Raw genomic sequence first — 23,854 nt, forward strand, 5'->3', positions numbered from 1 at the left:
CGCGTTAAATTCGAAAATTGCTGAGTGCTCCATACAAATCCCCCCCCCCCCCATTTAAGGAAAGTGGGGGGTTAGAAAAAAAACAAAAAGTAGCCTATGTCACTCTCCATCCCTTTAACTATCTCCACCTACAAAATCACGATCATCATCATCATACAATCATACAATCACGCCTGTATCCCATATAGGGGTAGGCAGAACACATGAAACTACTTAAGTTTCAGTGCCACTCTTGGCAAATAAGGGGTTGAAAGAAAACGAAACTGTGACATTGCAGTGACAGGTTACCAGCTTCTCGGCTACGCCACAATTTAACCCATATCCCATAGTCGCCTTCTACGACACCCACGGGAAGAAAGGGGGTGGTGAAATTCTTAACCCGTCACCACACAGGCAAAATCACGATGTAGTGAAAAATGCTGTGTTTCACTCAATGGCAAAATGTGTTTAACTTTCGTGCCTTGAAATCTATGTAGGTACGCGGTAAATTCCACTTTATGAACCACTCGCTACGCACCTTATTGGAATCTTTCGCTTGCTTGGGCATTAACGAGTACAACGAATATAAACAGTAACTTTGCAACTACAAGGCTTTACAAAAAACAATAAATTTTCGGCATTTTTTTCCGCCCTTTTCTTCAAATGCAAAAACTAGCAATAGCGCCATCTACAATAATACTGTGGAAACAGATGGAGGTTATTGACCTCTTTGACAATGTCAGTTTTGACATTAGTATAGTACGTTCGAAACTTATCGTCTGGACACTAAATCTCCCCCATTAAAAAATAAGTATTGTAATTAAATATCCAAAAAGAACAATTTTAATGTACAAAACAGAGTTTTTATCTTATAGAATTACAATTTAGGTAAAAAATTCTAATTGTAAGTTTATTTAAAATATTAAATCGTTGTGTAGCGCGATTATGTTTATGGTTTCTGAACGTACCGTAATCGAATATTTTGCTTTTACTAAACATTGTGATGTTTTCGCCGTTTAGATAATCAAAACTCAGTAATTCAATTGTTTTTATTAGTAGTAATTATTTGTGTACAGTGTTTCATGAGTTGTGTTATAAGTCAGAACCAAGCCGCTCCATACGAAATGCAGGATTTTATTGACTACATTACTCGTATACTTAATATTTTTGTATAGAGGACATCGGTGTATGTCATAATCATACAAAGTTAAACGCAATATTAAGGTCATATTAAGATAAACAATATGTAAAGAAGATTGAATAATAAGTAAGAGTCAAGTAGGTAAGTACCAGGGTATTTTTCTTAGTTATAGAAAACATCTAGCGTAAAATAATTTTATTAACATGTCGAATACTTTCTTAGAACTTTCGTGAGTTATATTTATAATATTTGTTAAGCGCTGCTCAGTACTCACAATTTATTTTGATCTTTTATTGACTAAACAAAAGGTTCAAAAGCAAAACAAATACTTAATAAAATATACTAAAGATGCTTACTTTTTTTGAGTTGCAATGGAAGGTCAAATTGGCAGTGACAGTCAGCTGTTTACATAGTTGTTTTTTGACGACCACTCTGGCATAGTTGGTAGTGCACTGCAAGCCGATGGTCCTGGGTTCGAATCCCAGTAAGGGTAAAACAAATATCTGTGTTCATCATACAAAGGGTGTGTATGATGAACACAGATATTTGTTTTCGAATCATGGATGTTTTCTATGTATTTAAATATTTGTATATTATGTATAAGTTTAGGTATATCATTGTCTGGGCATCCATAACAAGCCTTGAGCTTACCGTGGGGCTCAGTCAATCTATGTAAGAATGTCCTATAATGTTTATTTATTTATAATTTAATTTAAAAACTTAACTTTTTTAAATAACAGGTTTTCCGAGAAACCTATACTCAGAAAGCATGGTGACATAAAGAAGTAAAACACTCGGAAAAACACATACATACATAACAATAAATTGATAATAATTGCAGAAGAAAATGGCAGCAACTCAAGATGTAAGTAAATTAAAAGGTCCTCTGTAGCATAAACTAATTATAGTTATTTGTTTTACACGGGGGCAAAGTTGTTGTTTAACAGCACATGCCAATATTGATACCCGAGCAAGCTAAAGATTCCAATATTATCTAGCATAGTGAGGGGGTCTGAATTTGGAATCTTGAGCGATACAAGGGCTTCAAGGCACATAGGTTAACCGAATTTTGCCACCGAGAGAAACACAAAATTAATCACCGCACCAAAACAAGGAAAATAAAACATGAATCTAAATCAAATTCATCAATTTATTTAACATTTATATTTAAAATTCAATTCTAAAATAGCCAGCTTTGGGCTATCAAGTTGAAATTTGTATAAAATTACTTTGCACTCTTGTGGAAAAAAATATTTACCAGTTTGTGTGATGAAAAATATTTAAGTAAATACTCTCTTGCTCTTAGCATTAATAGCATGCTCATACCAATGAGTTTTTCGGAACATACGTGCGAAATGTCATTTGATATTTGCAAGTTAAACACTATAAGTTCCCACATTTATTTAGTTAAAACAAGAATACATGTACAAAAATTACACTTCCAACCTTAAAATAAAACAGTACTTAACACTACTCCCATGCGAAAATTCATCCGCAACGCAGGCTTCGTCATGTGGCCACAAATCCAAATCAACAACATGCTTCGTCAAACAAACCAATGATGAAATCCGCAACAGGCTTCGTCACACATAAAATAATAACTTTAAGCTAAATGAAACCGTCCCGAATCGTACCCGGTTCAAATGTCCCCATCACACCGGCAGCGTTACCACGCTGAATAGCCAATGAGATCTGTTGGACCAGGTACGATCCGGACCGAGGGTCACATCCATTGCCCCTTAGCCGCCGGCCCAAATCCCTTATGAACTCCTTCGCCTCCAGAGCCCAAGGTCCCGCAGTTTCGACTGCGACTGGCACAAAGTCGTACATTGGTTCCAGGGCAGAGTATTTGGCATGCTTCATTTTGGCCGCATACTCCGCGGCTGACCCTGCAGACCTAACCGTAAGGTTCAAGTGGGACGGCGCAAACGTGCTGACGCACGTCGCGTCCCATAAGAGACACCGACCCGTATTTGCAAGTCGCTTTTCGGTAAAGGAAAACATCGTGAGGAAATCGGACCAATTCCAATAACCCTTCGGGTTGGAAGGTCAGATGGCAGTCGCTTTCGTAAAAACTAGTGCCTATGCCAAATCTTGGGATTAGTTGTCAAAGCGGACCCCAGGCTACCATGAGCCGTAGCAAATGCCGGGATAACGCAAGGAGGATGATTACTTGCTCTTCCTATTTTTGTGCTATTACATAAAAAACCCTACTCATAGTGTTGTGTTCCTGCTGGTGAGGAGTAAGGCTGCCAGAGCTCAACGAGAGTGCGGAGTGCTGATGACGGGAGGACTTACGGAACTAAATTGTTCCGTCTATTGTCCTTTGAGTCGTCGGCAACCCGAACCCTCCTTAGAACTTGTACATTCCGTTTTGCTGTGTACTTAACACAGCAAAAGGGAGTGTACAAGTATCTAATAGGGTGGCAACGCGCATGTGACACTGTTTGAGTTGCAGGCGTCCATAGGTTACGGTGACCGCTTTACATCACCAGGCCGTATGCTTGTTTGCCACCGACGTAGTATAAAAAAAAAACACTTTGCTTTGAAAGTAGCTTATTTATTTTAACAATACGTTTTTTCAGGTTTCAACCGACTACCAATACACAATAGTAGACATGCTCAACGCAGACTGTTGGCGCGAAATCCTTGGCTACATACCGGTTGAAGAAATAATCAGATCTGAGCGCGTTAGTCGAAGATGGCGGGATCGAATGATTGAGTATATGCAAGGTATCTTGATTTTGATGTTGAATATGTGTATAATTATGTATATAGAACAATATGGGATAACAACTTAAACAAAGGATACTATAGACTAGACAGCCAAATAATAATACCACTACCGAACGAGATGGTCACATACAAATTATAATAAGAGTGACAGAGAGCAAAATGTTATTGTTTGTCTTTGTCATAGTTTCACTTTTCCGCCGCTGCCACAAACGAGTTTGTGGCAAACAATAACCCTTTACCGCATATTGTTCCACATTTGGCCGTTATAAATTCTACTCTACTGACAACTGTTATAGTTCAAATTTGAACAAATATTGTATACGTCACATGCGGTAAGGGATATGTACGTGACGTCAAGCTTATTATCCGCCCATATTACGTAGGTTGTTTATGGTAAACTGTCAGCCATTTTTAAAGTAGTTCTTAATTTCGCTCCATTATTCTATATCTGTCCCTTACGGGTGTACGCTTACGTCAAATCTATAGTATTCTTCATCTGAGGATAACAATTATGGGATATGGGTTAAATTGTGGCGTAGGCAAGAGGCTGGCAACCTGTCACTGCAATGTCACAGTTTCGTTTTCTTTCAACCCCTTATATGCCAAGAGTGGCACTGAAGCTTAAGTAGTTTTATGTACTCTGCCTACCCCTTTATGGGATACAGGCGTGATCGTATGTATGTATAGAACAATATTTTGCCCGTGGCTTTGCTCACGTTATATTCAAAAATTGCGGAATACAAATTTCCAACCCCATTTTAGGGAAGTGGGGGGTTAGAAAGACACAGAAAGCGTATGTCACTCTCCATCCTACTATCTCTACTTAAAAAAAAAATCACGCTCCATTTTGCCGTGAAAGACAGACAAACAGACACACACACTCTCTCATTTATAATATTAGTAATATCATCATCATCATTGGCCTTAACGTCTGTTGCAAACGATTTATAGTGTAATATTAGTAATATAAACTTGAGTAGTTTCATGTGCTCTGCCTACCCCTTCATGGGATACAGGCGTGATTGTATGTATGTATGTATGTATAAGACTACACTAAATCTCTAAAATTAAACTTTCAGGTGTGAATCTCTCCGTAGAATACCTAAGACCCTGCATCATCAACATCCTAAGCTGGGACCGGCACCCGAACAGCAGGCACCTAACCCTGGACCGGGAAGACCAAGCCGGGAAGACCTGGTTCGAAGCGATGCTGAGCAAACTCGGTGCAAATATCGTTTTCATTGGTTCGGACAGGCTTGTGGACTATGACATAGCTAGCATTGTGTGGCACTGCCCTAATTTGGAGATACTTTTGGTAAGTTTTTGTAATTTAAAAATCTGAGTTTGCAATATTCTTACGCCCCGAGTTACACACAATGGTATTTTTCTCAAAAACTACTGAACCTTCAAGTTCAAAATAATTTTCCTAGAAACAATGTTTTTCATCACACTTGCAAAATGTATTATGAAACATAAAATATATGTAGAAAGATAAAAAAGTTGATTATAGTACTAGATATATTTCATAAGTCCCTAAGGAGATCTTGTACAACTTCTGCTCCGCCTGCTTATTTACTGTGGAAGTGTGCTGAAAAGTAAATGTATTCCTCCAGTTTAAGTAGCACTTATAATAAAGTAATCTTTTTTTTCAGCTATGCAGCATAGAATACTATCTTCCCTTGGACCAGTTGAGATGTTGCAAACGGCTAAAACGGATATCATTGCACACATGCACGGTAAATCAACAAACAAATATACTATTACTATCTATAGCCTGTGTGGTGACGGGTTAAGAATTTCACCACCCCCTTTCTTCCCGTGGGTATCGTAGAAGGCGACTGTGGGATATGGGTTAAATTGTGGCGTAGGCGAGAGGCTGGCAACCTGTCACTGCAATGTCACAGTTTCGTTTTCTTTCAACCCCTTATTTGCCAAGAGTGGCACTGAAGCTTTAGTAGTTTCATGTGTTCTGCTTACCCCTTTATGGGATACAGGCGTGATTGTATATAAATATACTATCTATTTAATTTTAACTAAGTCTGCGGGCCGATTTTTGAGTCTCACGCGTTCGAATTCAGAAAATTGTCACTGAAAATAATAAGCAAGTCACCGTTTTCAACCGGTATTTTAGTGACAAAATCCCGTATGCGAGATTCAAAAACCGCCCTCCTGAACTTAAAATCTAGGATATATCTAAAATAGGCCTGTTGTTGTCTCAGTTTCTATATGTAAAGTTCATGTAAATAAATGATTTTTTTTTATTTAACTGTCACTAAAAACTTATTTTCAGATACCAGACGAATATATATGCCAGCTATTAAGCGTTGTCCCCATCGAGGAATTAGTGATAAACAATGCTAGTTATGTATCTGGTATGTTCCTATCTGAGCCCAAAACGACTAAACTGAAGTCTCTGACCATATCGGCTTGCTATCTGCTGATGACGGATTTCTTTAGGACCGCTGTAGATTTGGAGGAATTGACGAAGTTAGAGTTGACTCTTAATAGTGTTGAGGTGAGTATTAAAATTGGAAAATTTAATGTTTTTTAAAGACACACCTTCACCACACCTCGGACACTGGTGATCAAATATATGAAAGAGGCGCGTTCCTAGCACACAGTCTAAGCTCATGTACGTGAACGCGTACTATGCTTGTATGAGTGAAATATGACAGGTCGACTGTTCGCGTTTTTGACAGGCGGTAACTGAGGTAACTGAGAGGGGGTGGGTGGCACTATCAGCGGGGAGCGGGAGTGGCCATACTGTACGATAGTACTCTTTATTATACTGTGCCTTCACCTTTTATCAAAGAGGATCGAGTATTATAGAGAGTTACTGTCAAAGTAAAATGTGTAATCACAGTTCATAGACTGCCATCTCTCGACACAGGCTTATAACTTTTGAACCTCAGTTTTGACAATTTGGCCAAAATCCAAACCAAAGCGTTCCCTAAAGGTGTATCGCCATCTTGGTTACCGTACCTTTCTCTTTATGGTTTTGAGGCACGTTTTTTTCTTAGACTTTATCTGTCTATACGGAGTTACATAATTATGTCTTTGCCTTTTATACAACGTTTCGGCCAGGTTGCACTAGCCACATCTCGGTCACTGGCGATCAAATATATGAAAGAGGCGCGTTCCTAGCACACATTCTAAGCTCGTGTAGGTGAACGCGTACCATGCTTGTGTGAGTGAGATATTACAGGTTGACTGTTCGCGTTTTTGACATGCGGTAACTGTGAGGTAACCGAGAGGGGGTGGGCGGCACTTTCAACGGGGAGCGGTAGTGGCCATACTGTACGATAGTACTCTTTATTATACTGTGCACTAGCCGTGGTCGTGGAACACTGACGCCCCAGCGAAATGTCAATCTAAGCGCACGGCAGTGCGTAGGCCAAGTTCCAGCAACAGGCCGCGCGCATTCCGTACACTATTTACACGAACCGGTTAGACCCACTTTTGACCCCCCTGTTTTTTTACAAGCTTTTATTCAACTTGCCTTGTTAGTATGTTAGTGTGCGTCAAAACGTAGAAGCAAACGTTGAAATTTTGCACACATATGTAAATCACATGACAAATTGACAATGCAATATTATGGTATCATGGAGCTGATCTGATGATGGAGCAGAAAGGTGGTCATAGGAACTTTGTTACGAAACGTCGTATCCCCATCGAGTGAGGGGTTTTTAGAAACGTCTCGGAGAGCAGTAGATGACTGTTGAAAGAAAGGTACAGTCGGCGATAAAAGCTTGTGCCAAAAATGAAATTTTTGCAAAAAACTTATTTCTTAGAAATAAAACTATGGAAACGGATTAAATCGCGTATAATGAATTTAAAATACATCCCGACGTTGAGATCAAGAAATATCCAAACATTAATAAAGAAGATGGCTTTACTTTACCACCGGCTTGGGATCCAGTAGTACATCTGATAATGGAACAAGCACGACGAAGGCTGTGAGGCATTTGTGTTGTATGGTGTTGGACATTTGCAGTTTGTTCTTTGTCAATTTTGTGTAGATTAATTGGTTACCTAATTATTATTTTTTTTTTTAAACATAGTAATGGTAAATTTTTTGAATATTGTATTTAACTAGCTTTATTAATAGTGTGTAAACCTGCCTTAAAAATCTATATTATTTGTGGTCATGGTTCGTTAATATTTCTTGTATGTGGGTAGCTTTTGCACATTGTAATTTTTTCCTCAGTCGCCCGTTGACCACGAACGCTGTAAAATCGCCGTCAATAGAAATTGTCAACAATGTAAATAAACTATTGTATAAAATATCAATATTTTAGCACAATTTTATTATTTTAAAGGTTGAAAATCATAATGTGAGATGAATTGATTAAATAACACATGGATTAAGCCAGTATCTGATGAGTTAGAATGGAAATTAAAGACATTTTGACTACAAGGTCTATTGACGGCGACTTTAAAGAGTTTGAAACGTCGGGATGTATTTTAAATTCATTATACGCGATTTAATCCGTTTCCATAGTTTTATTTCATGAGTAACTATCGCGGTAACCGAAGACAATATTATTAGACTTCTGCCTAAGGAGCTCGGTGTTACATACCTATCTTTGCTACTACTAAATTCCTTTTCCAGGTATACAGAAACGTCCATCTCCTTCTCCGGAACACGCCAAACTTAGAAAATCTAAAACTAGTGTCTTTCGACAAAAAAATCAACGTAGGCAGTGAGTTTTCAAACGCCCTCAGTGGTTTGAGTAAATTGAAGCATTTCTATGGGAGGTATATAAATAACTCGCACGAAGGTTGGCTGGAAGATGTCGCTGTTGGTTGCAAGGAGTTAATAAGTTTGGATGTTGGGAACTGTACAGGTAAGAACAAGCACAAGCAAAATACTTTTTGACGTCCGGTCTGGCCTAGCGCGTAGTGACCCTGCCTGCTAAGCCGCGGTCCTGGGTTCGAATCCCGTTAAGGGCATTATTTGTGTGATGAGCACAGATATTTGTTCCTGACTGTTCCTGACTCATGGATGTTTTCTATGTATATATGTAAGTATGTGTATCGTCGCTTAGCACCCATTGTACAAGCATTGCTTAGCTAATAAGCGACTTAACTAACACATTTCTTGGACCATTTGATGTCTGAATTAAATAAATTAATTAATTAGCTTGGGGCTAAGTTGGTCTGTGTAAGGTGTCCCCAATATTTACTTTTAAAATGAAAAAAAAAACCGCAGTCTAGAACTTTGAGATGTATATTATACCTAAAGTAGGTATTAGAGATGGGCGCTGACGGGTAAATACCGGGAAAATACCCATATCTACCCAATCTACCCGGTATTTACCCGTATCTACCCAAATGAGCGGGTATAAAAAATATTCTATGAAATTAAAGATTATTCTTAATTTACATGACTGAAATATATTTTTCTATTAAAATAAATATATATATTTGACTAACTAATATTAAAATGTTAACAGAGATTCCAAATATTCCATATATCATGTGTTATTTACCACATTCAATTAAAAAGTTGTATTCCCCAGATGTTTTAGGCCCACTAAGTATTCAAATAACTTACTTAACTTAAACACGGTGGACAGACAAATTCAAATTCATTAGCCAATGAGGTCACAGCTTTGCAAAACGCCAGGTAGTTGCATCCGTATTTAAAGGGTGCAATAAGTCACTTGACCGGTCAGTTACTTTTTTTTATTTTTATTTATGGGATACTTATACTTTAGTTTGTACTTAGTTAAACAAGCGCCACGTCCATGTGTGATTTTAATTAACACTTGCTTTGAATTCGGACTGTAATAATGCCTTCTATGTGACTTCGGCTAGATAGTAGGCTTTACCAAACAAACAGCAAGTAACATTTTAGTGCTATAATTCTGGTTTTCGACGCTAAAAGCTACTATAGATGTCGTATAAAGGTTTTCGCGTGACCGCCTGTCGTATAAAAGCCTCCAGTAACACCTTTTAGCTATATAAGCTTGTACCGCTAAAAGGTGTTATTAGGAAGTGATGTAAACGTTTATATCACCATTTTATAGAGCCGCTATAGGCCTGGTCTATAACAGGATCAAATATGACTACTATAGGTCTATATTATTGTATAATAGTGTTAGGAATCACTGCTATGCAAGCAATTTGCGCTACTAAGGTTCCCGACAAGCCGCTATAGTTGTTGCGTTATACAGCTAAAAGGTGTTATTAGGAAGTGATGTAAACGTTTATATCACCATTTTATAGAGCCGCTATAGGCCTGGTCTATAACAGGATCAAATATGACTATTATAGAACAATATTACTGTATAATGGTGTTAGAAATCACTGTTATGCAATCAATTTGCGCTATTAAGGTTACCAACAAGCCGCTTATAGTATTTTTAGTAGTTGTGTTTTAACAGATTTAAAACCTAACTATACCACTATTTTGGGATATAGTGGCTTTGGAAAACACTGCTATAGTATTTAACACTGTATAGTAGTGATATGAATACCATTATAGAGCTATTTTTATAATGAAGTTTTCAGGATACGTTTATATAGCTTTGAAAAGGTTATAGTCGTTTTCTAATGCCTTTTATATCTCATCGCCGTATACGCCACAATGACTCTTTAAATATCACAGACCTGTTGAATAATGATTTCGGTATCTCTTTTAAAACACAATAGCGTTATAGCTGAGTTTACTATATGTTTTATAAACCAAATCAGATATATAAGAGTAGAAAACGATTACTTTTAAATGACAATTTTGACCTTAAAAGGCTGCTTTATGGTGTTTATACATCGTAATTATGAAATCAGGCCAAAGATGCGGTATCTGGTTCCGTACAGTGTTTTTCTAGAAATTAACTTTAAAAATAGGTACACATAGCGACCAATTGTAGTTTAGATTTGTCATACTAAAAAGAAAACAACATTTATTATTACTGTTTAAAAGATCTTTCTATAGTAAAACATTGAAAACAAGTATTGTTTTCTATATAAAGAACTTATAAGTTAAACTGGATCATAGTTAAATTCTCATGCAACCCTAATTGAATCCACAATGGCAGGCTTATGGCAGTGAATGCGTATGATAAGTGATATAGTCGAACTATAAAAGCGTATGTTTTACTTCTTGGATCCATAGTAGAAACTATGGTGCCAATAATTTTATTGTATTAAATTATATTTATTTATTTTATTCAAAACATGTATAAATCGAGGGCGCATTTAAAATACTCCATTAAACTAATATTCTTTTAACGGTAAAATTTCCATCGCATACCTTTTTGCAGTAATGATGGAAGTATATGAAATCCAAATTATGTTAATTGACACTAAACTTCACAAGTTCACACGCCACTTTTCGTTAAGTTCCTCGTTTAGAACAGTTTTTGTTAAATATTACACACATTAAATTATTTTAGAAATTTCGCATTAAAAGGGACGGCAACTGCTATTATAGAACAAAATAACCTGTATAACGGAATCTCAAATGCTACTATAGCATACATTGATACTATAATAGCGTTACTGTGTCCTCTATGTCAACAAATTAGCACAATAGTCATCATTACATCACCATTATAGACCTTAAACGTCACGGATGATACTGCTATAGGCCTATTATATCACTAAATGGCTGCATAATTGCGCCAAATCGGCTCTACAGTACCAATATAGACTATTTATAGGACCATTTAGTGTGATTTAATTTGGTGTCCTCGACCACTATAGGACCAGAAATTGTTACTTGAGAGGAACTATAATAAGCACACAAAATTTCATCCCCATCGGTTCAGCCGTTTAGGAGGAGGAGGTAACAAACACACAAGCATGTCAATGATATTTAACAAATTCCTTATTCAATACAAATACTTCGATATATGTTTATAGAACTATATTAATAAAATATAAATATATTATACAATACCAAGAAAACATTTTTTCACGATTAAATTCAATTTATGACCCATTTTATTACAATATTTATTTATACCCACCTATTAGGGTAGAAAAGGTAAATATCGGGTAGATTGGGTAAATACCCGGTAAATACCCGATATCTACCCCGGGTATTTTCCCGCCGCCCATCTCTAGTAGGTATAGAAAACATCCATGAGTCCAACATTTTATCAGTGACCAACTCTCCATCAGGCATTTTTTGTGACGCTATCTTTCTGTGGTGTAGTGTATGCGCATTCTTAGGCGGTCACATTTTAATGTATGGGAATGGTATGATCTTATATTTCATCAATCATACAATCACGCCTGTATCCCATAAAGGGGTAGCTGGGGTAGGCAGAACACATGAAACTACTAAAGCTTCAGTGCCACTCTTGGCAAATAAGGGGTTGAAAGAAAACGAAACTGTGACATTGCAGTGACAGGTTGTCAGCCTCTCGCCTACGCCACAATTTAACCCATATCCCACAGTCGCCTTCTATGACACCCACGGGAAGAAAGGGGGTGGTGAAATTCTTAACCTGTCACCACACAGGGACTTCTTGTATTTAATCTATGGTATTGGTTTATTCTGCTATATTTTTGACAGGTGTCACGGCAAGCAGCGTGATCGCTCTGTGCCGGTCCGCGGGGCCAAATCTAACAGAGCTCGGGGTCGCTTGGAACACTGAGCTTACTGACAGCGATCTGGCGACTTGTTTAAAATACTGCCCTAATTTAGAGGTAAGAAAAACAAGGCTTACTTTGCTATTCGAAAACAGATAGCAAAATTGCAATTTATCCACAAGAAGGCAAAGTAATTTCATGCAAATTTTAACTTGATGTCTTAAGCTCAGCGGATAGAATTTCCTTATAAATGATGATTTTGAATCATAAATATTGAATAAATCGGTATATTTCATTTAGTTTGATGTTTTATAGTCAGTATTTTGTTCATGTTGGTGTGGTGAAAAAGTTTGTTTCACTCGGTGGCAAAGTTTGTTTAACCTTCGTGCGTTGAAACCCTCGCAACGCTCAAGATTCCACTTTTTGAACTTTCGCTTGCTCGGGTATCAATATTGGCACGTGCGGTTAAACAACTACTTTGCCCCCTTGTAAAAAAAATAACTATTTAGATACTAAGATTAATAAGAGAACATAAATCTAAAATAAAACAGAAATGTCATGTTAATCTTAAGGCTTTAACGGACTTAAATTTTTAACCATTTGTATTTTTTTTAAATTGCGCAATAAAGTTTAAATAAATAAATAAATCTTAGACACATTCAATCAATCTGACCAAAAAAAGTAGAAATTAAAAAATGGCAACGTCGTACTGTCGTCCCGTTTTCTCACACATATTGATTTGAAAGGGAGGACAATAATGTTGTCACTTTTTAATTTCTAATCTTTTTGGTCAGACTGTAGGTAAGCACAATACATATCCATTCATACTAATATTATAAATGGGAAAGTGTGTGTGTCTGTTTGTTTGTCCGTCGTTCACAAAACGGAGCGACGAATTGACGTGATTTTTAACACGCTTTTATTAGGTCGTCGTGTATGTAACTAACTATGTAATGGAATCTGCGGAGGCTAATTTAACCATCTTCCAAGGATCGTAGCGTAATGAAAATTGGCAGCTATATGTAGTTCCGATGACAATACAATAATATGGTACTGTTGAGCTGATCTGATGATGGAGTCGGAAGATATGAACTGGAACTACATGATGGAACATCGTATCATAGCCGTTTTTGGGTTTCTTAGAAAAGTCTTGTTATGAACTTTGACTACAATTAGGTTTCAAGGTCTGATGATGAAGCCGAAAGATATGAACTGGAACTACATGATGGAACATCGTATCATAACTGTTTTTGGGCTTCTTAGAAAAGTCTTGTAATGAACTTTGACTACGATAAGGTTTCGAGGTCTGATGATGGAGCCGGAAGATATGAACTGGAACTACATGATGGAACATCGTATCATAGCTGTTTTTGGGCTTCTTAGGAAAGTCTTGTAATGAACTTTGACTACGATAAGGTTTCAAGGTCTGATGATGGAGCCGGAGGATATGAACTGGAACTACATGATGGAACATCGTATCATAGCTGTTTTTGGGCTTCTTAGAAAAGTCTTGTAATGAACTTTGACTACGATAAGGTTTCAAGGTCTGATGATGGAGCCAGAAGATATGAACTGGAACTACATGATGGAACATAAAGCTTAAAGCCCCCCGCATAAAAGAAAGATTAACGTAGTATTTAAAATAAGTTGAGTTAGCGTTTTCTTGTGACCTTTCAGAGCAAACAAAGGGGGGCTCGGGGGGGGAAGCCCCCCGCATAAAACAAAGAATAACGTAGTATTTAAAATAAGTTGGGTTAGCGTTTTCTTGTGACCTTTCAGAGCAAACAAAGGGGGGCTCAGCCCCCCGCATAAAAGAAAGATCAACGTTGTATTTAAAATAAGTTGGGTTAAGGTTTTCTTGTGATCCTTAAGAGTAACGAAAAGGGGGGCTCGGGGGGCGAAGCCCCCGCATGAAAGAAAGATCAACGTAGTATTTAAGATAAGTTGGGTTAGCGTTTTCTTGTGACCTTTAAGAGCAAACAAAGGGGGGCTCGGGGGGCGAAGCCCCCGCATAAAAGAAAGATAAACGTTGTATTTAAAATAAGTTGGGTTAAGGTTTTCTTGTGATCCTTAAGAGTAAAGAAAAGGGGGGCTCGGGGGGCGAAGCCCCCGCATGAAAGAAAGGTCAACGTTGTATTTAGAATAAGTTGGGTTAGCGTTTTCTTGTGACCTTTAAGAACAAAGGGGGGCTCGGGGGGCGAAGCCCCCCGCATGAAAGAAAGATCAACGTAATATTTAAGATAAGTTGGGTTAGCGTTTTCTTGTGACCTTTAAGAGCAAACAAAGGGGGACTCGGGGGGCGAAGCCCCCCGCATAAAAGAAAGATCAACGTAGTATTAAAAATAAGTTTGGTTAGGGTTTTCTTGTGACCCTTAAGAGTAACGAAAACCCCCGCATAAAAGAAAGATTAACGTAGTATTTAAAATAAGTTGGGTTAGCGTTTTCTTATGACCTTTCAGAGCAAACAAAGGGGGCTCGGGGGCGAAGCCCCCGCATAAAAGAAAGATCAACGTAGTATTTAAGATAAGTTGGGTTAGCGTTTTCTTGTGACCTTTCAGAGCAAACAAAGGGGGGCTCGGGGGGCGAAGCCCCCCGCATGAAAGAAAGATCAACGTAGTATTTAAGATAAGTTGGGTAAGCGTTTTCTTGTGACCTTTAAGGGCAAACAAAGGGGGGCTCGGGGGGCGAAGCCCCCGCATAAAAGAAAGATAAACGTTGTATTTAAAATAAGTTGGGTTAAGGTTTTCTTGTGATCCTTAAGAGTAAAGAAAAGGGGGCTCGGGGGCGAAGCCCCCCGCATGAAAGAAAGGTCAACGTAGTATTTAGAATAAGTTGGGTTAGCGTTTTCTTGTGACCATTAAGAGCAAACAAAGGGGGGCTCGGGGGGCGAAGCCCCCCGCATGAAAGGAAGATCAACGTAGTATTTAAGATAAGTTGGGTTAGCGTTTTCTTGTGACCTTTAAGAGCAAACAAGGGGGGCTCGGGGGGCGAAGCCCCCCGCATAAAAGAAAGATAAACGTTGCATTTAAAATAAGTTGGGTTAAGGTTTTCTTGTGATCCTTAAGAGTAAAGAAAAGGGGGGCTCGGGGGCGAAGCCCCCGCATGGAAGAAAGATCAACGTAGTATTTAGAATAAGTTGGGTTAGCGTTTTCTTGTGACCTTTAAGGGCAAACAAAGGGGGCTCGGGGGCGAAGCCCCCGCATAAAAGAAAGATAAACGTTGTATTTAAAATAAGTTTGGTTAAGGTTTTCTTGTGATCCTTAAGAGTAAAGAAAAGGGGGCTCGGGGGCGAAGCCCCCCGCATGAAAGAAAGGTCAACGTAGTTTTTAGAATAAGTTGGGTTAGCGTTTTCTGTGACCTTTAAGATCAAACAAGGGGGGGCTCGGGGGGCGAAGCCCCCCGCATAAAAGAAAGATAAACGTTGTATTTAAAATAAGTTGGGTTAAGGTTTTCTTGTGATCCTTAAGAGTCAAGAAAAGGGGGGCTCGGGGGGCGAAGCCCTCCGCATGAAAGAAAGATCAACGTAGTATTTAGAATAAGTTGGGTTAGCGTTTTCTTGTGACCTTTAAGAGCAAACAAAGGGGGCTCGGGGGGCGAAGCCCCCCGCATAAAAGAAAGATAAACGTTGTATTTAAAATAAGTTGGGTTAAGGTTTTCTTGTGATCCTTAAGAGTAAAGAAAAGGGGGGCTCGGGGGCGAAGCCCCCCGCATGAAAGAAAGATCAACTTAGTATATAAGATAAGTTGGGTTAGCGTTTTCTTGTGACCTTTAAGAGCACACAAAGGGGGGCGAAGCCCCCTGCATAAAAGAAAGATCAACGTAGTATTTAAAATAAGTTTGGTTAGGGTTTTCTTGTGACCCTTAAGAGTAACGAAAAGGGGGCTCGGGGGGCGAAGCCCCCCGCATAAAAGAAAGATTAACGTAGTATTTAAAATAAGTTGGGTTAGCGTTTTCTTGTGACCTTTCAGAGCAAACAGAGGGGGTTCGGGGGGCGAAGCCCCCGGCATAAAAGAAAGATGAACGTTGTATTTAAAATAAGTTGGGTAATGGTTTTCCTGTGACCCTTAAGAGCAAATAAAGGGGGCTCGGCAAAAAAGAAATACTTAAATTTTGTTTGAATTAGTTGAAATGTGACAATATTTTCTAATCGAGTCAAACAAAATCCCACTAGCTGAGAGCTTCAAAACAATGTATGGCGAAAGTATGTCTCTCTAATGTCTTCAAAAAGTCCGCGATGGCACATATCTATATTGTCTATCTTTTACGGATAACTTACTAGGTATAAACATTTTTATGATAATACCGTAATAAGAAGGTAGACTCTACTTATTATTAAGTAGCAATTAGCAATAAGTACACGTTAAGCCACAAATGACATGTAAAATCCGCCTACTTGAAATAAATTTATGTATAAATGTTAAAAGTATTATTTGATTATTAATGACTAAAAAGTATAAAATAAATTAATAGTTTAAAAAACTATAAAACACGCTTTTATAAATGCACGTAAAAGCCAAAAATAAATTATGGATCGTTCAAGTTGTCTCTATTTGTGAGCTGAAGTTTAAAAACTATGTGCTTTTAATTATAATATTTGATTGTAAAAGCGTGGGGCGCTGGAACAGGAAAGACTTTCTTGTAAACAAATACTAATCCGAACTTCCTAGCGAATGAAGTTGCATAAGAACATAACGTTTACATATGCCGCCTAAGGGTTACCAAAGAGAACCAAAGATATCTCGTCCACGAACAAGAACTCTGCATCCTGTCACTGTAGACACTTTCCCCTTTTGTACTTTGATTACCGGGAAAAAGCGGCGTTCTAAGTGTCGGTGACTGTCGACTCTCCTCGCTACTAGCGCATATTTTGTCTGAGTTCGACAAACTGGTACCTACTTTGAACACTGACTTTTAATTGATTTGACTGTTTAATGTAGAACCTACTAGTAATGCTGCAACTCCAGTTAGCGCGTCAATCTGTGTAACCTCCTTCCCGTAACATAGCATAATTTGATTTATCAGCAAGTTATACAAATATTCTTTCCTGTTCCAGCGCCCCACGCTTTTACAATCAAATATTATAATTAAAAGCACATAGTTTTTAAACTTCAGCTCACAAATAGAGACAACTTGAACGATCCATAATTTATTTTTGGCTTTTACGTGCATTTATAAAAGCGTGTTTTATAGTTTTTTAAACTATTAATTTATTTAAGTGGAGATAGTTGAAGGGATGGAGAGTGACATAGGCTACTTTTTGTTTCGTTCTAACGCGAGCGAAGCCGCGGGCAAAAGCTAGTCTTTAATAAAATTAACATATTTTTTTTATTTTTTATTTATTCTATATTAAAAATCTTACATTTGTTCATATACCAGAATGCCATGAAACCCTATCAGGTTTGTGTTGACACTCGATTCGTGGATACATTTTACACTTAATTTATTGTGATACATAGGATAAATTAAAATTACAAATCAATAACTTACACCACAAAATTAGCGGGTAAAAATGAAATAGCACCCACTCAAGTAGATACACAACCGACCGTGCATTGCACAGAGATGGGCAAAATGTAATCGACTAACGATTAACGATTAAAATTACAAGATTTAATTGCGACTGACGATTGAAAACCACGAATGATCAATCTTAGTTGTATAGAGCGCGACTAATTTAGTTGCAACTAAATTAGTTGCCGATTGATTTCGGACAACTAAATTTTGTAATCGACTAATTAGTTAGACTTATTTCTCGCAACTAATGTTGACAGACTGATTAGGACATCTTAACGAATGTTTAAACATATCATCATGTATTACCTACTTAAGATATTTTAACCATTTCTAAGGAGTTAGATCGGTGTTCTAACTATTATTTTGCTACTACAGTCACTTTGAAATTGGATTAAATTTCTCTTATCTAAGGGTAAATAAAAAATGGGTACTTTGTTTGTGCATTAGTAAAATAACATTAAAAAAACACAATAAAAGTACCCGGTTGACTGGTTTAAATACATTTCCAAAAAAAAATGTTTGATTTATTTTTTGAATAATTCTACAACCGTAAGAGTTAAGTCGCTAGTTTTTTAGAGCAATTCATTGTATTTGACCTACGGAACCTTCCCTTAAAATTAACGGAATTCAATAAAAACATGGTGTATAGTATGTACCAAATATCGTGAAATTCGTTGTTGCCATTATATAAATTTGAATGTAGAATGCCGCAAGGAAGATGAACAATAATTAACGCTGAGAGTTCTTTTACATTACAAAGAGGTTTAAATATTTTAATGACAACAAAATAGTGCGCGTAGATAATAGATAAACAATATGCAGATGTTTGATTCAATAGAACGTCTTATTTTTAGAAGATGCGTCGGCCCTTGCACCAAAATGAAATTATTTCCAGGTAAGTAGGATTAGTCATTTAGCCCAATGTTTTGTCACCACGTGCCACTAAAAAGAGTTTTACTATCGACAGAGACAGCAAAATACTGGTAATTTCTATGTCTAAGATTTACTCAGTATCGTATAATTTAAAGTATTGCAATAACATACTTAATTGTTTTGTTTGCTACTTGTGAACACTGCAGTTTTTCGCTATTTTTCGTTACCGATATATCGTTATAATATTGCATTGTCATTCAAGCATTACAAATTAAACGTGTATACGTAATTTTAGCTCAATCGGTCGAATATATCTACTTCAAAATAATCCACAAAATTCTCCTGTGCATTCTCCAATGTTATATACATACCTACTTGTAGTTACAAATAAGATATAAATGCAAAAACGGCCGACTGTGTAGTTTTAATGATTTATTCGTGGAATTTAGTCGATTGAAACTAAAACTAATTTAGTTGTTAGTCGAACATTCCCACAACTAATTTAATCGCAACTAAATCAATCGCGATTGAATAATGACGATTGATATTTTTAGTCGATTGATTAGTTAACTAAAAAATCAATCGATTGATGCCCATCTCTGGCATTGCATTCCTTATCTCACTGCATCGTGCGCGTCAAGAAGGACTTAAGCGGCTAAGGTTTTCCGTAAGCGTATCGCGTTAGTTAAGTAGACGTTAATTAGAATAGATCGGACGAGTTTGCGTAGGCACTGAGTGGGGCGAGTGGCGGATACAGGATGATTTTCTTAGCTACCAGCCAATAATTGATCCAAGAATAATTAGTTAATATATATGCATTAGCTATTAAGCTTAATTAGTTGTAGGTGTTTAATTATTTCTTATTTAATATCTTTGTAAATGTGTATATATTATATATAATTAATAATTTTAACATAATATGTTAGAAATTATGTAGAGATGCAATCAAAAAAGTATTTTTTAAGTAAGTTCTTTTTATTTTTCTCGTTTATAGTTTCTTTTAGGTTTAAGGGTATCTCGTTAAATAGTCTTGGTGCTATATACGCTATTGTTCTTTCGCCATATTTGTTGATACTGTTAATAATTCTTACTTTCTTTTGAGAAATCTTTCTTAGGTTTATTTTTAGTTCGAGAGGTTTCATGATTTCTTTGTTATGAATTTTTTCCAATAAAATTAGGTATTGTAATTTAGAATGAATGGGCATCACCTTACAGAATTTGAACAGTTTGCTATAGTCGTCTCTAAATTGTTTTTTTATGTTTTTGGGAACTATAAGCTTTAGTAGTCTAAGTTGAAGGTTGTATATTTTGTCTAAGTAACTTTTAAACGTTCTACCATAGCTTGTAAGCCCATATGTTATGATTGATTCAGCTAGTGAATTGTACATGTTGATTAATATTTTGTAAGGTATTTTATATCTGATAATTGAGAACTTTGAAAGTATTGCTCGCAATTTATCGCACACAACATCAATGTGTGGACCCCAATTAAAGCGTTCGTCAATGATGATCCCGAGGTATGCGGCTTGATTAGTCTGTTGTATTGTTGGACATGAGCATCTAGACAAGTTGTTGTCGGTTGTTACATGAAGACAGTTATTATTGATACTAGCACCAAGCATATAAGTAAAGATTTCTCTTATTTGTCAGACTTATGATACAGACAGGCGGTAACTGTGAGGTAATCAAGCAGGGAGTGGCCACACTATACGATACCGCTCTTTATTGTACTGTGTTATAGTTAAGCTAGGAACATTCTACGCGGACGTCCGCGGTCGTGCGACCGCGACCGATCAGTGTGCACGGTCTTCGGGACGTGGCTTCGGCTGACCAAAACTTCCAGGGAGCCAGATTTCGATCGGACGTCCGTGCGCTCAAGGCCACGTCCACGACCGACGACCGATAGTTTGCACGGTTAAGTGTATATTCATTGTCTAGATCCGCGTCCGCGAAGGCAGACGTCCGCGTAATATGTTCCTAGCTTTAACTTAAAAGGAATGTTAAACCTAATAAACTTTTTTTATTAATTGTCAGGTCCTAGACGTACAAGGTTGTGTGCAAGTGTCAACGCAGCTAGTGGAATGTGCAATAAAACGGGCTCGGCCGTTGCGACTGCGGCTCCGGAGAACAAAAGTACCATACGATATGAGGGTATGTCACATATGTATTTTTCTCAATAGGTACCATAGCATCCAAGTGTCAACGGACTGGCGGAGTGTGATGTCGGAGAAAAAAGTACCTACAATGTGAGGGTATGTCACGTCTTTGTGAAGTTATCTTTAGTGTTATTTAGTTTTGACAACCGGTCTTGCTCAGTCGGTAGTGACCCTGCCTGCTGCGCCGCGGTCCAGGGTTCGAATCCCGGTAAGGGCATTTATTTCTGTGTTGTATGTTTTCTATGTATATAAGTATTTATATATTATGTATATCATTGTATGAGTACCCACAACACAAGCCTTCTTGAGCTTACCGTGGGCCTCAGTCAATCTGTGTAAGAATGTCCTATAATATAATATTGTCAATAGTTACCGTTCAATTGTCAACAGATTGGTGACGCGTTCTGTCGAACAAAAATCTCGTGCGTAACGACGGTATGTCACATATGTATTTATTGTCAATAGGTGCCGTCCATGTGTCAACGGACTAGCGGAGTGCGTTGTCGGACAAAACAGAAAGGTACCTTACGGCCCAGCCACGACATTGGTCTAAGCGCGGCAGCGGTGAGCGGCAGCCATACGTGCGAATGAAAAGTCCTATCGCTGTGTCTCGCTTCAATGTATGGCCGCCGCTCACCGCTGTCGCGCTTAGACCATTGTCGTGGCTGAGCCATAAGATGGAAAGATTAAAATAAAGATTATAGGACATTCTTATACAGATTTCCTGAGTCCCACGGTAACTCAAGAAGGCTTGTATTTATTTAAAAATATATTTTAAGCGGGTTACTCTCGTATTAAGTCGATATAGCATTCGACATGTTTCGATCCGATTTTCGTATGCGTCGCTCTCTCGACATGTAAAGGCGGGGTCGCTACTCTTGAGAAAGATCCTCGAAAATTGGATCGAAACATGTCGAACGCTATATCGACTTAATACGTGAGTAACCCGCTTAAAATATTTTTATTAAATATGTGTATCTCACGGGAGTTTTATAGTTAAAAAAAAGCTTGTATTGTGGTTACTCAGACAACAATATATTTAATATGATTGAAGGGTTTTTCTTACGGGCTAAGATAGAAAGCCCAGGACATATTTCATCTTATTCCTCGAGAAAAACCCTACAATCTTCCCCCACCTTACCTACCTACGATGTGGTCAAGCAGTTTTGTATTTATTTCGTATCAATGGATACTGTCCTAGTGTCAACGGGCTGGCTGAGTGTGCTGTCGAACTAGAAAGAAAGGTAAGATGGAAGTCTTTTTGCAGGGTAAGATATAATTCTGCGCATAGTGTTTATATGGAACATATCTCATCGAATGCAGTTTTATTTCTTTAAAAAATAGAAGAATCTCTCCCTTAAGTAAAATGAGCCAGCTGAAAGATTTGAGGTAGATTCCCTCCAGGGCCTGACTTATTCATTCCACACTGTATAAGCTACTCGTTTCGAATTACCCCTTTTCGTATATGTATAGCTATTCCTTTATATTTTCCTAATTTTAACTTTTTTTGCAGTCAAAATCTCCATGGGTGGATCTCGACTTCGAATACTAAGATTACTAAGTAATCAGATCAGAAGACTTACAGCGTCAAGAAAATATGTACTCCCATCTTAAACGCCGGCAGTGTACGCAGAGTTTTAAGTAATAGTTTGACGAGGGCAAGAACAAAATAATGAAATCAGAATAGAAAAATAAACTTATTTTGTACTTACGATAAATCTTTACTAGAATGTTGAATACTTACTTCCATTTCAAATACAAAGCCTCGATAGTACCTACTTGAAACCAAAGAGGATTGAGTTTCTAGAGAGTTACTGCCAAAGAAAAATGTGTAGTCACAGTGCATAGACTGCCATATCGATCACAGGCTTTAAACTTTTGAACCTCAGTTTTGACAATTTGGCCCATATTCTTAGCTTGATAATTACATACAATCACGCCCGCATCCCACGAAGGGGTAGGCAGAGCACATGAAACCACTCAAGCTTCAGTGCCACTCTTGGCAAATAAGGGGTTGACAGAAAACGAAACTGTGACATTGCAGTGACAGGTTGCCAGCCTCTCGCCTACGCCACAATTTAACCCATATCCCACAATCGCCTTCTACGACACCTACGGGAAGAAAGGGGGTGGTGAAATTCTTAACCCGTCACCACGGAAAAGAGCTTGATAATTATGTGTTAAAATATCAAATATCATTATTAGCGCCATCTAGGAGAGACTCCACCAAAGTTGTATCGCCATCTAGCCCACCGTACCTTTTTCTCTATGGTTCCAAGGTACGTTTTTTTCTTAGACTTTATATGTCTATACGGAGTTACATATGTCTTTGTTGAAACTTAACAAAAGGGCTTATAATGTTGTCCTTTGTTATTTCTTTAGGGGCACTTCAGATGAGGAGGCACACTGACATTTTATCCCGCGAGGCGGCGCCTGTGCAAGTGTCTAGGCATGTCACTGTCATTCATATGTGATAGAGATAAAACAAATATCTTCTCGCTCTCACGTATGAAATTCTTTATTTTTTTAATTATAAATGAGCTTACTCTTGGCCACAGACTAGCCAAAGGAAAAGAGCCTATGATGGAGTGAGCTCGCGCAGAAGATGCCTGTTCACTCTTGATTTGAAGGTTGCCGGGGTATTTTTTCCTCCTTGCGTTATCCCGGCATTTGCCACGGCTCATGGGAGCCTGGGGTCCGCTTTGACAACTAATCCCAAGATTTGGCGTAGGCTGTAGTTCTTACGAAAGCGACTGCCATCCGACCTTCCAACCCGAAGGGTAACTAGGCCTTATTGGAATTAGTCCGGTTTCCTCACGATGTTTTCCTTCACCGAAAAGCGACTGGCAAATATCAAATGACATTTCGCACATGGTTGCCGGGGTATATGAGCTCGAAAATATAGCCGCCG

General features: G+C 37.9%; 1 protein-coding gene across 2 annotated transcripts; it reads left to right on the top strand.

Annotated features, from left to right (window-relative positions):
• The first annotated feature begins 983 nt into the window (after nucleotides 1-983).
• On the top strand, nucleotides 984-22,832 carry LOC125238857. Of its 2 annotated transcripts, none has more exons than XM_048146320.1 (10): nucleotides 984-1,261; nucleotides 1,861-1,985; nucleotides 3,706-3,853; nucleotides 4,936-5,171; nucleotides 5,509-5,592; nucleotides 6,147-6,371; nucleotides 8,469-8,703; nucleotides 12,384-12,517; nucleotides 20,822-20,938; nucleotides 22,457-22,832. In XM_048146320.1, exons 2-10 carry the CDS (start codon nucleotides 1,968-1,970, stop codon nucleotides 22,493-22,495), a joined length of 1,236 nt encoding a protein of 411 aa, XP_048002277.1. In that variant the 5' UTR covers nucleotides 984-1,261; nucleotides 1,861-1,967; the 3' UTR covers nucleotides 22,496-22,832. The 2 variants fall into 2 exon arrangements, with proteins under 2 accessions (XP_048002277.1, XP_048002278.1); XM_048146321.1 differs by having other exon boundaries at nucleotides 4,954-5,171.
• The last annotated feature ends 1,022 nt before the right edge of the window (nucleotides 22,833-23,854 follow it).

The sequence above is a fragment of the Leguminivora glycinivorella genome, chromosome 24 (genome assembly GCF_023078275.1).
Source record: "Leguminivora glycinivorella isolate SPB_JAAS2020 chromosome 24, LegGlyc_1.1, whole genome shotgun sequence".
In the NCBI taxonomy this organism is placed as follows: Eukaryota; Metazoa; Arthropoda; class Insecta; order Lepidoptera; family Tortricidae; genus Leguminivora; species Leguminivora glycinivorella.